This window comes from Bufo gargarizans, chromosome 10 (assembly GCF_014858855.1).
Source record: "Bufo gargarizans isolate SCDJY-AF-19 chromosome 10, ASM1485885v1, whole genome shotgun sequence".
NCBI classification, from domain to species: domain Eukaryota; kingdom Metazoa; phylum Chordata; class Amphibia; order Anura; family Bufonidae; genus Bufo; species Bufo gargarizans.
The window spans coordinates 68,417,514-68,430,723 of record NC_058089.1 but is presented as its reverse complement, the minus strand read 5'-3'; the positions used below and the strand labels follow the sequence as shown (position 1 = coordinate 68,430,723).

The window sequence follows — 13,210 nt, the reverse complement described above, 5'->3', positions numbered from 1 at the left end:
TTGACAGCCAGTAAAAATCCCATACACTACAGTAGTATTCTATTGCAGTCTATGGCACAAGCAATGTTTGTAAAAATAAACATAAAAATGTAAATAATTCCTAACGTATAAAAAAAATTGTGAACAGTGCCTGAACTACAAAAATGTCAAAAAAAAAATAATCATCACGTTACCCTTTAAAAAATTGAATAGAAGGTGATAAAAAGTCTTATGTACCGCAAAATGATACCAATAAAACACTACAGCTTGCCCACAAAAAAGACTTCTCACGGTCTGTAGACAAATCTAATCCCTTGGAGGTCCAGGTCGATTTTCATTTTTGCATTTTGGATTCTTCTTCCTACGTTCCAATAACCATAATTTTTTTATTTTTCCGTTCACATATCTATATGAGGGCTTATTTTTTTGTGGGACATGATGCATTTTTTAATGCCACCATTTAATTTACCATATCTTGTTTTGGAAAACGGGAGAAAAAAAATAGTGTTTTGGCAAAGAAAAAAAAAGTCCGCCAAGTTTTCTGGGGTTTTGACATCACAGCATTTACTGTGTGCTAAAAATGACCTGACGTCATTATTCTGCGGCTCCATACGAATGCAGCGATTGCAAACCTGTATAGGTTTTTTTACTACATTAAAAAAAAAAAAAAAAATTCTTTGCATTGCCATATTTTATATTTTGGGGCTTTTTTTTCGGAATGAACTGTATTTTTATTGGTACTATTTTTCTGGTGTTTGTGTATATACGTCTTTTTGATCACTGTTATAAATCTTTTTTGGGGGACACAATTACAAAAAAAGGTGAATTGCGTGTTTTTCGTTTGTTTTCAGTTACGGCGTTCACCGTACAGGAATTTTCTTTTTTTGTTTATTTTAATAATTCAGACATTTTCGGACACAGCGATGCCTAATATGTATGTTTTTTTTTAATGATATATTTAATGTTATATATCCTTATATGTAAAATTATAAAAAGGGGCGATTTAAACTTTTTTTAAATATGTTGGAGTGTTTTTTTTAGTTTTTTTTTTATAACTATTAGACCCCTTAGGGGCCTAGTACATGGGATCTTTTGATCCCCTCTCCTATTCATAGATCTGTTAGGGTACTTTCACACTTGCGTTGTTGGATTCTGGCAGGCAGTTCCTCGCGTTTAGTTGGATGATTCATAAATATGGCGTGCAGCCAGAAATACATTAATACATTACATTACACAGGACGGTCTGAATTTGGCCCTGCTGAACATGGACCATATGTTATTGCTAATTATCTTTTATTTTTGAACAGAACATGTGTGTACTAGAGAATGAACTTGAAAGTCAGCTGGGAGAATTTCGCATTAAAATGAAGGGTGAGTATTGAAACAGTTGATAGTTCAGGGCTCATGCACATTGCTGTATTAAACACTTACTGCTTCAGCCAGTTTTGACATTAAAGGGGTTGTCCCACAAAAAACACTTATTTCCTATCCTGTGGGGAGAAGTACGGTATGTGATTGGTTGGGGTCCAGCCGTTGGGGAAATACTCGGCTTCCCCTTCTCGTGATCGATGAGAGCTTCAGTGGTTGGACCTTCACTGATTAGACACTTATCCCCTATTATATGGATAGGGAATAAGGGGGTCACTTATTAAGATTGACGTTTTAAAACCCCTATAACTGGCGGTGGATCCGCCGAAGTTATAAAGAGGCGCCGCCCCTACTTATCGTCAGCATATCCACCGCTGGCCTGAATCTACTCCAGTTCCCTTGCTGGCGTTATACTGCAAGTCAGTATTATTGCAGCAAAATCAAATTTGTACAGTTTTGTGCAGGATTTACTAAATTAATTGGCTCAGCTCCTCCTGCTCCATAACATGGACCCAGTAGCTTACATAGCATTTTTATGGTGACACGTTCCCTTTAAAAAATAAATAAAAAAACTGTAGCAAAAAATTGCGATATATACATATATATAATTTCACACACTCACACATACAGGCTCCAGACCATATATACAGTTTTCATTAGGACAACCATATATAACAGGGGCAATAGAGAGGAAATGCATGGTCTTGCAAACTGAGAGCCTTCAGGAAATAATTGTTAATGCAGCTTTGGTGTGACTGGAGTATAGGACCCTGTGTGTGTGCCTTGTTCTGCGATGATTAGTCTGCATTGTGTGGGAATGTGGTTAGAGGTTTGGCACAGAGTGTTCCGTATTTTTGAGACCCACTAGCTGGAAGTTAAGATTACCATACTAATGTTATCCTGGTAGGAAGGCACTGTTTCCACCCTTCCTCCTGCACCGCCGATCTGGCCCTCTTCCGGCAAACAGTGATGTGCAGGGTTTGCCTGTATGGGACCCTGAAGTTCCTGGTGGTAGCCCTGTTGTCCCTGCACCCCGGTGGATGGGGGAGGGGAACTTTTTTAAAATTTTAATTTTAATTTTTTGTTCCCCTAATTTAGGGCTTGCGGGATTTGCAAGGTTGTGTGCTGGAGATCAATATGAGGTAAGGCTGGAAATAAACGAATGCATTTATGCTTACAGTAGTTGGTAAATACTGAGTTTATGGGGTAATTAGTTAAAAGATTGTATGTTGTGGCCTCCATTTCTAGCAGAAGCTGCAAGGTTCTGCCAGATTTATTACAGGTTAGATGCCAGCAGTCCCTGATCGATGTCTTGTTCTGCCTAGTTGTCTGTCCATTTGGTGGGAAAAATGGTGCTGCCTGTAGCAATCTTTTTCCCATCAAAAACAATGTAACCTGTGATCCCCTCTAATGCAGTACATGTCTGCCAGCAGCGACTGCTTAGAAGACCTTATGGCGCGCTACCTCCAGATGTGCGCGGCTCTCTCCATTACACCCTACAGCGTTTTGTTTTTTTGTCCTGCCCTCTGGTGTGGGTACCAGAACTGGGATCAGTTTCCAAACATTATTACATCTAATAATCTTTATTTATATAGTGCTGCCATATTCTGTGGTGCTTTACAATTCAGAGCGTACATGTACAAATCAAAATAGACCTCGCATGATTACAGGTTAATATATCATTGAAACACCAGGAGTGAGCTTACAATCTATGAGGAAATTGGGGTGACTGAAAAGGTAAAATTGGCTGTTTTCTATAGTCTTCCAGCCATTGTTTAGTAAATGGTGTAGTGCAGGCAGCGCTGCATGTAGGGATTACTGCCAGAAGAGGGAGTTGGTTTCTGAAGGTTGAGGGGTGGGGATTAACGGGGAAGTGTCCATTTAAGGAGCATGATAAGAACTAAGATGTGTTTTGAAGACATGTTTGAAGGTAAGGCTACCGTGAGATACCGGACTGGCATGCTGCTTAGGGCTCTTTCACACTTGCGTTCTTTTCTTCCGGCATAGAGTTCCGTCGTCGGGGCTCTATGCCGGAAGAATCCTGATCAGTTTTATCCTAATGCATTCTGAATGGAGTGAAATCCATTCAGGATGCATCAGGATGTCTTCAGTTCTGGAACAGAACATTTTTTGGCCGGAGAAAATACCGCAGCATGCTGCGCTTTTTGCTCCGGCCAAAAATCCTGAAGACTTGCCATAAGGCCGGATCCGGAATTAATGCCCATTGAAAGGCATTGATCCGGATCCGGCCTTAAGCTAAACGTTGTTTCGGCGCATTGCCGGATACGACGTTTAGCCTTTTCTGAATGGTTACCATGGCTGCCGGGACGCTAAAGTCCTGGCAGCCATGGTAAAGTGTAGTGGGGAGCGGGGGAGCAGTATACTTACCATCCGTGCGGCTCCCGGGGCGCTCCAGAGTGACGTCAGGGCGTCCCCAAGCGCATGGATCACGTTATTGCATGGCACGTCATCCATGCGCATGGGGCGCTCTGACGTCATTCTGGAGCGCCCCGGGAGCCGCACGGACTGTAAGTATACTGCTCCCCCGCTCCCCACTACTACTATGGCAACCAGGACTTTAATAGTGTTCTGGCTGCCATAGTAACACTGAATGCATTTTGAAGACGGATCCGTCTTCAAATGCTTTCAGTACACTTGCGTTTTTCCGGATCCGGCGTGTAATTCCGGCAAGTGGAGTACACGCCGGATCCGGACAACGCAAGTGTGAAAGAGGCCTTAGTGCAGGAGCGCACGGCATCATTGGTTGCTATGACGGCATGCGCTTTTTCCCGCTGCAGTACAGTAATACTCATATGATCTATAAGAGTGTATTACTGAACAGCAGTGGCGGCACGAAGCAACCAATGATGCCGTGCGCTCCTGCACTAAGAAGCATGCCAGTCCGGTATCTCACGGACCGTGTTCACGGAAGTGTGAATGAAGCCTTAGGACTTAATCTGATTGCCTGGGGCAGTGCATTCCAGAGAGCAGGTGCAGCTTAAGAAGTCTTGAAGACGAGAGTGAGAGGTTTGAATTATCTATAGAACTAGTGCACACATAGATGAGCCTGACGGCTGCATTTAGGACAGACTGAAGGGGGGCGTTTAGTGAGGGGAAGACTAATGACTGTTTTAGCCACACAGTTGCTCATGTTTGCTATAATCTGTTCATTTAATGTTCGATTTTTATATTTAGATTTTTATGAAGTATGGCCGGCAACGCTGGAAATTAAAGGGACGCATTGAAGTAAATGGAAAGCAGGTTTGGGACAGTGAGGACATGGTATTTCTTCCACTAATCACGGAGTTCCTTTCTATAAAGGTATGCAGAATCATTCTTTCATGATCTAGGTATACAGAAATAAAGAACCATTCGCCACAGAATGCAGTGCAATCTGCGGGCAACATGTTATACAGCAGCTAAGCAGACTGATAAATAATTTTGTAGGAAAAGATTCAATAAAACTTGTAATTTATACGTCTGCTTTTTCAGAGTTATACATAGGGAGGTAATCTATGATGAATTAGCATTCACTGTATCAGTCACTGATAACTGTTCAAAGGGCTGCACTTAAAGGGCGTTTTTAAACTTATCTGCTGCCACCGTGCGTTCACTTCCTGGATTCTGGCTGGGGACGGGCTTCATCTTGATTGAAGTCTTCTCCCGGCCGTGCGCTGGACTGAATGCGCACGCCGCCGCGCATGCGCAATGGTGACTTATTCCTGCCCAGTATAGTACAGAGACTGCGTGTGCGTACGCAGCTCTGTACTATTCTGGCCGGGAAGAAGTCACCGTCGCGCATGCGCGGCAGAGTGCACGTTCAGAACAGCGAGCGGCCCGGCCGGGAGAAAAGGAGTCTTCTGGGCAAGCGCGACCATCGGGATTTTGGAGAAGAGCGGTGGTCGTAACCAGGCGAGACCGAGTCACAACAATAAGGTAAGTGGGGATGAATTTTATCCTAATCGGTGGGAATTTGTTAATAAAGTATATTTACAAAAATGATCACTGTCAAATCATTAACAGATTTAACAGTGATCATTATGATGGTATAACCCCTTTAAAGTGGTTTTCTGGGATTTTAATATTGATAACCTGTCCTCAAGATAGGTCACCGATATCAGATTGTCGGGGTTCCGACACCCAGCACTCCCGCTGATCAGCTATTTGAAGAGAAGGCTGCGGTTCCTTCATTTTTTTACCTGCTGGCCATTGAAATTGCATCGGTGAGTCGGTGTAACTACAAGCTGTCCCATTCACTTCTATGGGACGTCTCCTTCCTATACACTTGAATACTACAGAGCTGTCCATACACCTGCTCACCGGTACGATGTCTGTTTTATTGTGACTCTTTCTGCAGTCATTACAGTCCATAAAAGGAGCCGTTTAGTCAGTTTTTCCCATTTTAACATGAGAGTTTTATGAATCTCAAGTCTTAGTCCAAATCTCTAGTGCTTCTTAAATAAATGACCAAATCCACCAAAGTAATAAGAGAATTACATGTTTTTTCCTACTTAAAGCAACGCCCATAACCTAAACACCTAGCAGAACAATCAAAAAGCTAATGAGTACGACATTATTTTAATCACGTAGCAGTATGCTTAATCTTTGCTTCATAATAAAAACTAATTTAAGATTTCAGACATCAAATAATTGACTCTCTTGTTATTGCAGGTCACAGAACTGAAGAGCCTTGCAAACCATGTCATAGTAGGCAGTGTTTCATGCGAAACAAAAGACCTCTTTGCAGCTCTTCCCCAGGTTGTAGCAGTGGATATTAATGACTTGGGAACAATCAAACTAAATTTGGAGGTCAATTGGAAGTAAGTGAAGGCAGTAGAGCAGATGACCAGTGTCATATTCAATAATTTCTATTGTTTTGCATACATTTTAAGTGGCGTAGATATATATATATATATATATATATATATATATATATATATATTTATTTGGCTTTTGGGGGAAATTTATGAAAAACGTAAAAAGTTCACGCTGCAGTGATATTATATCATGAAAGTAGGGCATTTAAGTAGAAGCATGGAGTGGTGATTTCCTCATATTAAACAATTTATTGAAACAAAAGGCAACAACAGTGGTGGGTATACCCCCACAAAAAATGTCAATGTCTCAAGCTTGTCATGTGGCCTTGAGCATCAATTACAGCTTGACAATGATGTCGTATGCTGTTCACAAGTCGACTTACTGTCTGCTGAGGCATGGCATCCCACTCTTCTTCAAGGTCATTGAGGTTCTGCAATACAGAGTTTCTAGCCTCTACATGGCTACCCAGCTGATCCTGTAGGTTTTTAATGGGATTCAGGTCTGGAGAAAGTGCAGGCCACTTCATTTGAAGTGCCCTAGTCTCCAGCAGCTATTCCCTAATACTGCAACCTTGATGAGCTTGGCTCATTGTCATCCATGAAGATGAAATTAGTTAGGCCTGTGTTGTTCATGCAGAGGCACAATGACTGGATTAATTATGTTGTTCAAGTAGTATGGGCTTGTCACTGTACCATTCAGAGTGTATGTGTCACGGTAGGTAGGTAAGCAGGGAAAACAAACAGAACAATTGACTAGGCCCAAAAGCAAGGGAGAAAAGGGTCACCCCCTAGCGATCCCTAAGGCTTTCCCTATACGGCTGTGCACTTCTGCATACCCTTATGGTGGATATGCACATGCCCTCGTGCCTAAGTCTATACAGGGAAAACCCTAAGCAGTAGGGAAAAGGGAAGAGGCGACCTGCTTCTTCAAACAGGAGGAAGCAAGTGTCTCATTAGAAGCCTAGATAAAAGACCCCAAGAGAAGAAACAGAGAGGACTTATCTTGAGCTGAGCTGGAGAAGACGATCCACAACACATCCAAAGCCCACAGGAATGAACTATAATCCGCACAGGCCACTGGGAGAAGGAGGAATAAATAGCCTCGCTAAGGGCCGCTTCACACGAGCGGATGCCGTGCGTGGCATCCGCTCCGTGAAAGAGTGCCAAGACCCGCTGCAGACTGCAGAGGCACGGAGCGGTAACATGACTGTTAATGCTCCGTGCCTCTCTGTGATCTCTTTACTACGAAATCACAGTGACAACTGTGATTTCGTAGTAAAGAGATCACAGAGAGGCACGGAGCATTAACAGTCATGTTACCGCTCCGTGCCTCTGCAGTCTGCAGCGGGTCTTGGCACTCTTTCACGGAGCGGATGCCACGCACGGCATCCGCTCGTGTGAAGCGGCCCTAACAGTCAACCCAGTACACCTGAGGGAAGGTGGATCCAGCTCAAACCAAAACAAAGAGAAGAGTCAGACATGTGCAGCCAGCCTGGCAGATCTCTGCATATTCACAGGGCAAGGCGTGGCAGTACGGCAGTTCTGTATTCACGAGACACACCTGCCTACACTGTAACACCACCACCAAAGGCAAACAGTGGCTGATGCATAACGCTCTCCTTTAAGGCTAGGTCTACACGACGACATTTGTCGCGCGACATTTTGTTGCACCAATGTCGCGCGACAACTTTTATAATGGCAGTCTATGGTGTCGCACTGCAACATGCGACATGCTGCGACTGCGACGCGACAGTCGCAGAAAATCCATTCGAGATGGATTTTTCTGCGACTGTCGCGTCGCAGTCGCAGCATGTTGCATGTTGCAGTGCGACACCATAGACTGCCATTATAAAAATTGTCGCACGACAACTGTTGCGCCCTATTTGTCGCGCGACTTTTTGTCGCGCAACAAATGTCGTCGTGTAGACCTAGCCTAAGTCTCCAACATCATTGGCGGCCATCGTTTCTACTTTTTGAGTAGTGTGTGTGTGTGTGTGTGTGTGTGTGTGTGTGTGTATGGATAGATAGATAGATAGAGATATATATATATATATATATATATATATATACAGAAAACGGACGGTACTCCAACAAGATGATAGTGAAGGGTTCCTTTAATCAACCATACGGCTCATTCTGTGGAGCCGAAACGTTGCACCGTATGGTTGATTAAAGGAACCCTTCACTATCATCTTGTTGGAATGCCGTCCGTTTTCTGGTTATATTGAGTGGGGTAAGAGGTCGATTCCCCTGGAGCGTGCACCCATTTTTTCCTGTTTGTAGTCAGTGCCGCCATTTTTACGCTTCATATATAAAATATATATATATGTACAGTCAGGTCCATAAATATTGGGACATCGACACAATTCTTGGCTATATACACCACCACCACAATGGATTTGAAATGAAATACACAAGATGTGCTGTAACTGCAGACTGTCATCTTTAATTTGAGGGTATTTACATCCAAATCAGGTGAACAGTGTAAGAATTACAACAGTTTGCATATGTGCCTCCCACTTGTTAAGGGACCAAAAGTAATGGGACAATTGGCTTCTCAGCTGTTCCATGGCCTGGTGTGTGTTATTCCCTCATTATCCCAATTACAATGAGCAGATAAAAGGTCCAGAGTTCATTTCAAGTGTGCTACTTGCATTTGGAATCTGTTGCTGTCAACTCTCAAGATGAGATCCAAATTGCTGTCACTATCAGTGAAGCAAGCCATCATTAGGCTGAATAAACAAAACAAACCCATCAGAGAGATAGAAAAAACATTAGGCGTGGCAACCACAACTGTTTGGAACATCCTTAAAAGAAGGAATGCACCGGTGAGCTCAGCAACACCAGAAGACCATGGAAAACAACTGTGGTGGATGACCAAAGAATTCTTCCCCTGGTGAAGAAAACACCCTTCACAACAGTTGGCCAATTCAAGAACACTCTCCAGGAGGTAGGTATATGTGTGTCAAAGTCAACAATCAATAGAAAACTTCACCAGAGTGAATACAAAGGGTTCACCACAAGGTATAAACCATTGGTGAGCCTCCAAAAACAGGAAGGCCAGATTAGAGTTTGCCAAACATCCTATGGACAGATAAGACCAAGATCAACTTGTACCAGAGTGATAGGAAGAGAAAAGTATGGAGAAGGAAAGGAACTGCTCATGATCCTAAGCATACCACCTCATCAGTGAAGCATGGTAGTGGTAGTGTAATGGCGTGGGCATGTATGGCTGCCAATGGAACTGGTTCTCTTGTATTTATTGATGATGTGACTGCTGACAAAAGCAGCAGGAGGAATTCTGAAGTGTTTCGGGCAATATTATCTGCTCATATTCAGCCAAATGCTTCAGAACTTTTTGGACGGCGCTTCACAGTGCAGATGGACAATGACCCAAAGCATACTGCAAAAGCAACCAAAGAGTTTTTAAAGGGAAAGAAGTAGAATGTTATGCAATGGCTAAGTCAATCACCTGACCGGAATCCGATTGAGCATGCATTTCACTTGCTGAAGACAAAACTGAAGGGAAAATGCCCCAAGAACAAGCAGGAACTGAAGACGGTTGCAGTAGAGGCCTGGCAGAGCATCACCAGGGATGAAACCCAGCGTCTGGTGATGTCTATGCATTCCAGACTTTAGGCTGTAATTGACTGCAAAGGATTTGCAACCAAGTATTAAAAAGTGAAAGTTTGATTTATGATTATTATGTCCCATTACTTTTGGTTCCTTAACAAGTGGGAGGCACATATGCAAACTGTTGTAATTCCTACACTGTTCATCTGATTTGGATGTAAATACCCTAAAATTTAAGCTGACAGTCTGCAGTTAAATCACATCTTGTTCATTTCATTTCAAATCCATTGTGGTGGTGTATAGAGCCAAAAATGTTAGAATTGTGTCTATGTCCCAATATTTATGGACCTGACTGTATATACAAAAAAATAATACACCCAGATAGAAATGTCAGATTGCTGCAAAACTCAGCATGCAGAAATGTCCCGGGCAGACAAGTAAATGATTAAAGGTGTGGTCTGATTAGACACTGGGTCTTAAGAAGGTGTAAAAGTGCTTCCCCTGCTACCCTATAAAAAGGCTCTCAGAGGCTACTTTTGGGTAATGTACCTCTTGGTGATGGATCATTGACTGCTAGCCATGCCACTATGTTGCACTCTGTCATTTTTCCCAGTTGACAGGGACTCCTCATTGGATTTAGAGAAGCAGGGCAGTTGTCTCGACAAATTCCCCGCTATCTAGACGTTCATACCTAGCTGTTAGAAGGTGTTGGGAGCAGTGGTTACGTGAAGGCACACACTCACGGTGAACAGGCTCCAGATGCCCAAGCAGACCACCAAGGATCGTTTGATCTGCAGACAAGCATGAGCAGCTCTCACGGTTCCATTGTCCACCATACAGACACAGATGGTCCCTTCACTACACTCCCCTGTCTCTGCCCGGACCATTTGCAGGTGCTAAGCATAAGGAAATTTCATGTCATGGCACCAATTAACTATCCTGCCATTGTCAGCCAGCTTCTGTCACCTTCATTAATACTAGGTAGCATCTCCCTGCTATTCAGGCTTCACCTCTGATATGGTAACTTCATTCAAATGCTGGATATCCTCCTGTGGTATGTCATTCCAGGCTCTTTCAAGTAGGACCCATAACTCAGCCAAGGTGGTTGGCTACTGTGCATGGGAGATCCATGAGTCGCAAACAGTCTTTTAATGGGGAGAGACCTGGCAATCGAGCTGGCCAGAAGAACTGATGGGTAGCCTGAAAAGCGTGTTGTGTAGCGTAGGCGGATGTTGTCTTATTGGCACACAGGATAGAGGATTATTGTCCGATCAGTAGGGATTTGACCACTAGGACCCTGTTATTCATGGGAACATTATGTTCCCCCATTTGAATGGAGTGATGGCCATACATCCAAGCTACTGTCCCATTCAACTCTGTGGGTTTGCCAGAGAAAGCATAGTTGAATGGAGCTGCAGTGCACATGCATGACCACTGGATCATTCAAACAGAGGAACCCATTCCCATGATTGGCAGGGGATCCAGTGGTCAGATCCCCCCCGACCAGTAACTTATCTCCTATCCTGTAGAGGGCAAGTCTTTCTAATGGGACAATGCAACCAAAGACGATGGGGTTGTGGAATAACAAAAGTCACAAATTGCTCAACTCAAAAATGTAAATGGGAAAATTAAATGAAAAATGGGAAATATTTTGTGTATCATGCACTACTAAATGTATATGGCGAGAAAGGAGACTTGGAAGAAGGTATTTGGGTATCTTTCTGGGACTGCTTATGAGCTTAGTGCAGTGTAGATGTGTGTAATGTACAGTATTGTGTAGTGTGCACAATAACATGCTTAGCGCTGTAATGTTTCCTAGGCCATGCTTCACCTTCACACTGTTCTCTCTGCAGTAGATATGTCCCATACATCTCCTCTCTCCATGCTAACTAGGCCGAGCAAACCCTGTGAAACATTTATAGAGCAAAAGCATGCTGGCTTTTGTTGGAAAACCCAACAGGAAGCTGGAAAAAACAGACCTTTCTGCAACCAGACATCCAGCCTAAAGGAACTAGATAAAGTACAGTGCGGACTTGAAAAACAGGCATATGGGGCAATAATATGCAGTGTTTGGAGTACTCTGGGTAGATAAAATTAAAGCGGATAACCCCTTTAAAAGGTAGGATTTTTAGATTAATTTTCAGGCAAATGAAGTATAAAAATGAATGCTTTTATCAGTCTGGGTTTGTTAATGAGATTTGAGAATAATTATTCATTTTGTAATATTATATATATATATATATATATATATATATATATATATATATAAAAATTTTTTATTTTTTATTTCCATTCATATTCGTTTCTTTTTTTTTTTTTGCAGTCCATTTGACAAGGAAGACCAACCCTCAGCTGCCAGTACTGTAAATAAAACCTCTACTGTGAACAAGCGATTTTCCACATATAATCCTAGTCCTCCAGATACCCCCTCATTGCGGGAACAAGCATTTTATGTAAGTAACTCTCAGGCAGGGACTAATTTTATATTAAGAACAAAAGGGTGGACCTGAACAAAAGTGCCACTGGTTCTCAATGTCTTTGCTGACTACCATATCTTGCAGAATTCAAGATGCACCTGACTGTAGAACCCCCTTTAGTGTAAAAACAGGGCGAAAAAAATCAGACTTTTCCTGTGTTCTAAGGAATTGAAGGGGTTGATATCGCTAACTTTGGTCCCTCCTTTCTTTGATGTTTCAAGTGAAAGAACAAATGAACAGTGAAGCCATTATTAACTGCTTTTATCAGAAAGGTGTGTGTATATATTGTGGGGACTCTCTCTGATAGGATTAGCGGACGCAGTATAGAGGCAACAACAAGTTCTTTGCATCAAACAGTTCAGTGTTTTATTCACACTTTAGGCAAGTGACAAAACAAGCAGTTATATTCGAACAATTGCCTCAGAGTCCTTCCTGAAAGTAGCACCAACCTGTTTTCACGCCAAACAGGTAGCAAGCATTCATCCAGGCTCCCAGATTTCAACACAGAGACATGGTATCTGAGCCCAGCTGCCTATTTAAGGACAGCCAGGTGCTGCCAAAACCCAGACCGGCATTTAAAATCTTGTCTGGTAATTGACCTCACCTGGCTGGGAGCAGCACATGGTGGGAGGAAAATACCTGTTTTCCCAGACCAAACCTCTCACTGTGTCACCCCCCCCCCCCCCCCACCCTTGGTTTAACCATGAGGGGTTAACACATGCCAAACAGTGTATCCTGGACAGGGCATCCGCTTTTTCCTGTAACCGGCCTGCCCTGTTTTCCACCAAAAACTAAGTTTTGTAGGGAGAGAAACAATCGGGTAACCCGGACATTTCTGTCCTTTGCCTGGATCATCCACTTGAGAGGGGAGTGGTCAGTCACCAGGGAGAATTTTCTCCCCAATAAATAATAGCTGAGAGATTCTAGTGCCCACTTGATAGCCAGGCATTCTCTCGACTATACTATACCGGGTCTCTGCTGGGGTGATCTTACGGC

The 13,210-nt window shown here is 42.9% G+C and overlaps 1 protein-coding gene across 7 annotated transcripts in view; it reads left to right on the top strand.

Annotated features, from left to right (window-relative positions):
* RIPOR1 (RHO family interacting cell polarization regulator 1) overlaps positions 1–13,210 on the top strand; it is a 289,814-nt gene that overhangs the window by 176,386 nt on the left and 100,218 nt on the right. For all 7 annotated transcript variants that reach the window (XM_044271143.1, XM_044271141.1, XM_044271138.1 and 4 more), the window contains 5 exons: positions 1,287–1,350; positions 2,446–2,489; positions 4,543–4,668; positions 6,019–6,167; positions 12,061–12,190. In XM_044271143.1, the coding sequence (XP_044127078.1) occupies positions 1,287–1,350; positions 2,446–2,489; positions 4,543–4,668; positions 6,019–6,167; positions 12,061–12,190 (513 nt within the window). The remainder of the gene's footprint in view (positions 1–1,286; positions 1,351–2,445; positions 2,490–4,542; positions 4,669–6,018; positions 6,168–12,060; positions 12,191–13,210) is intronic.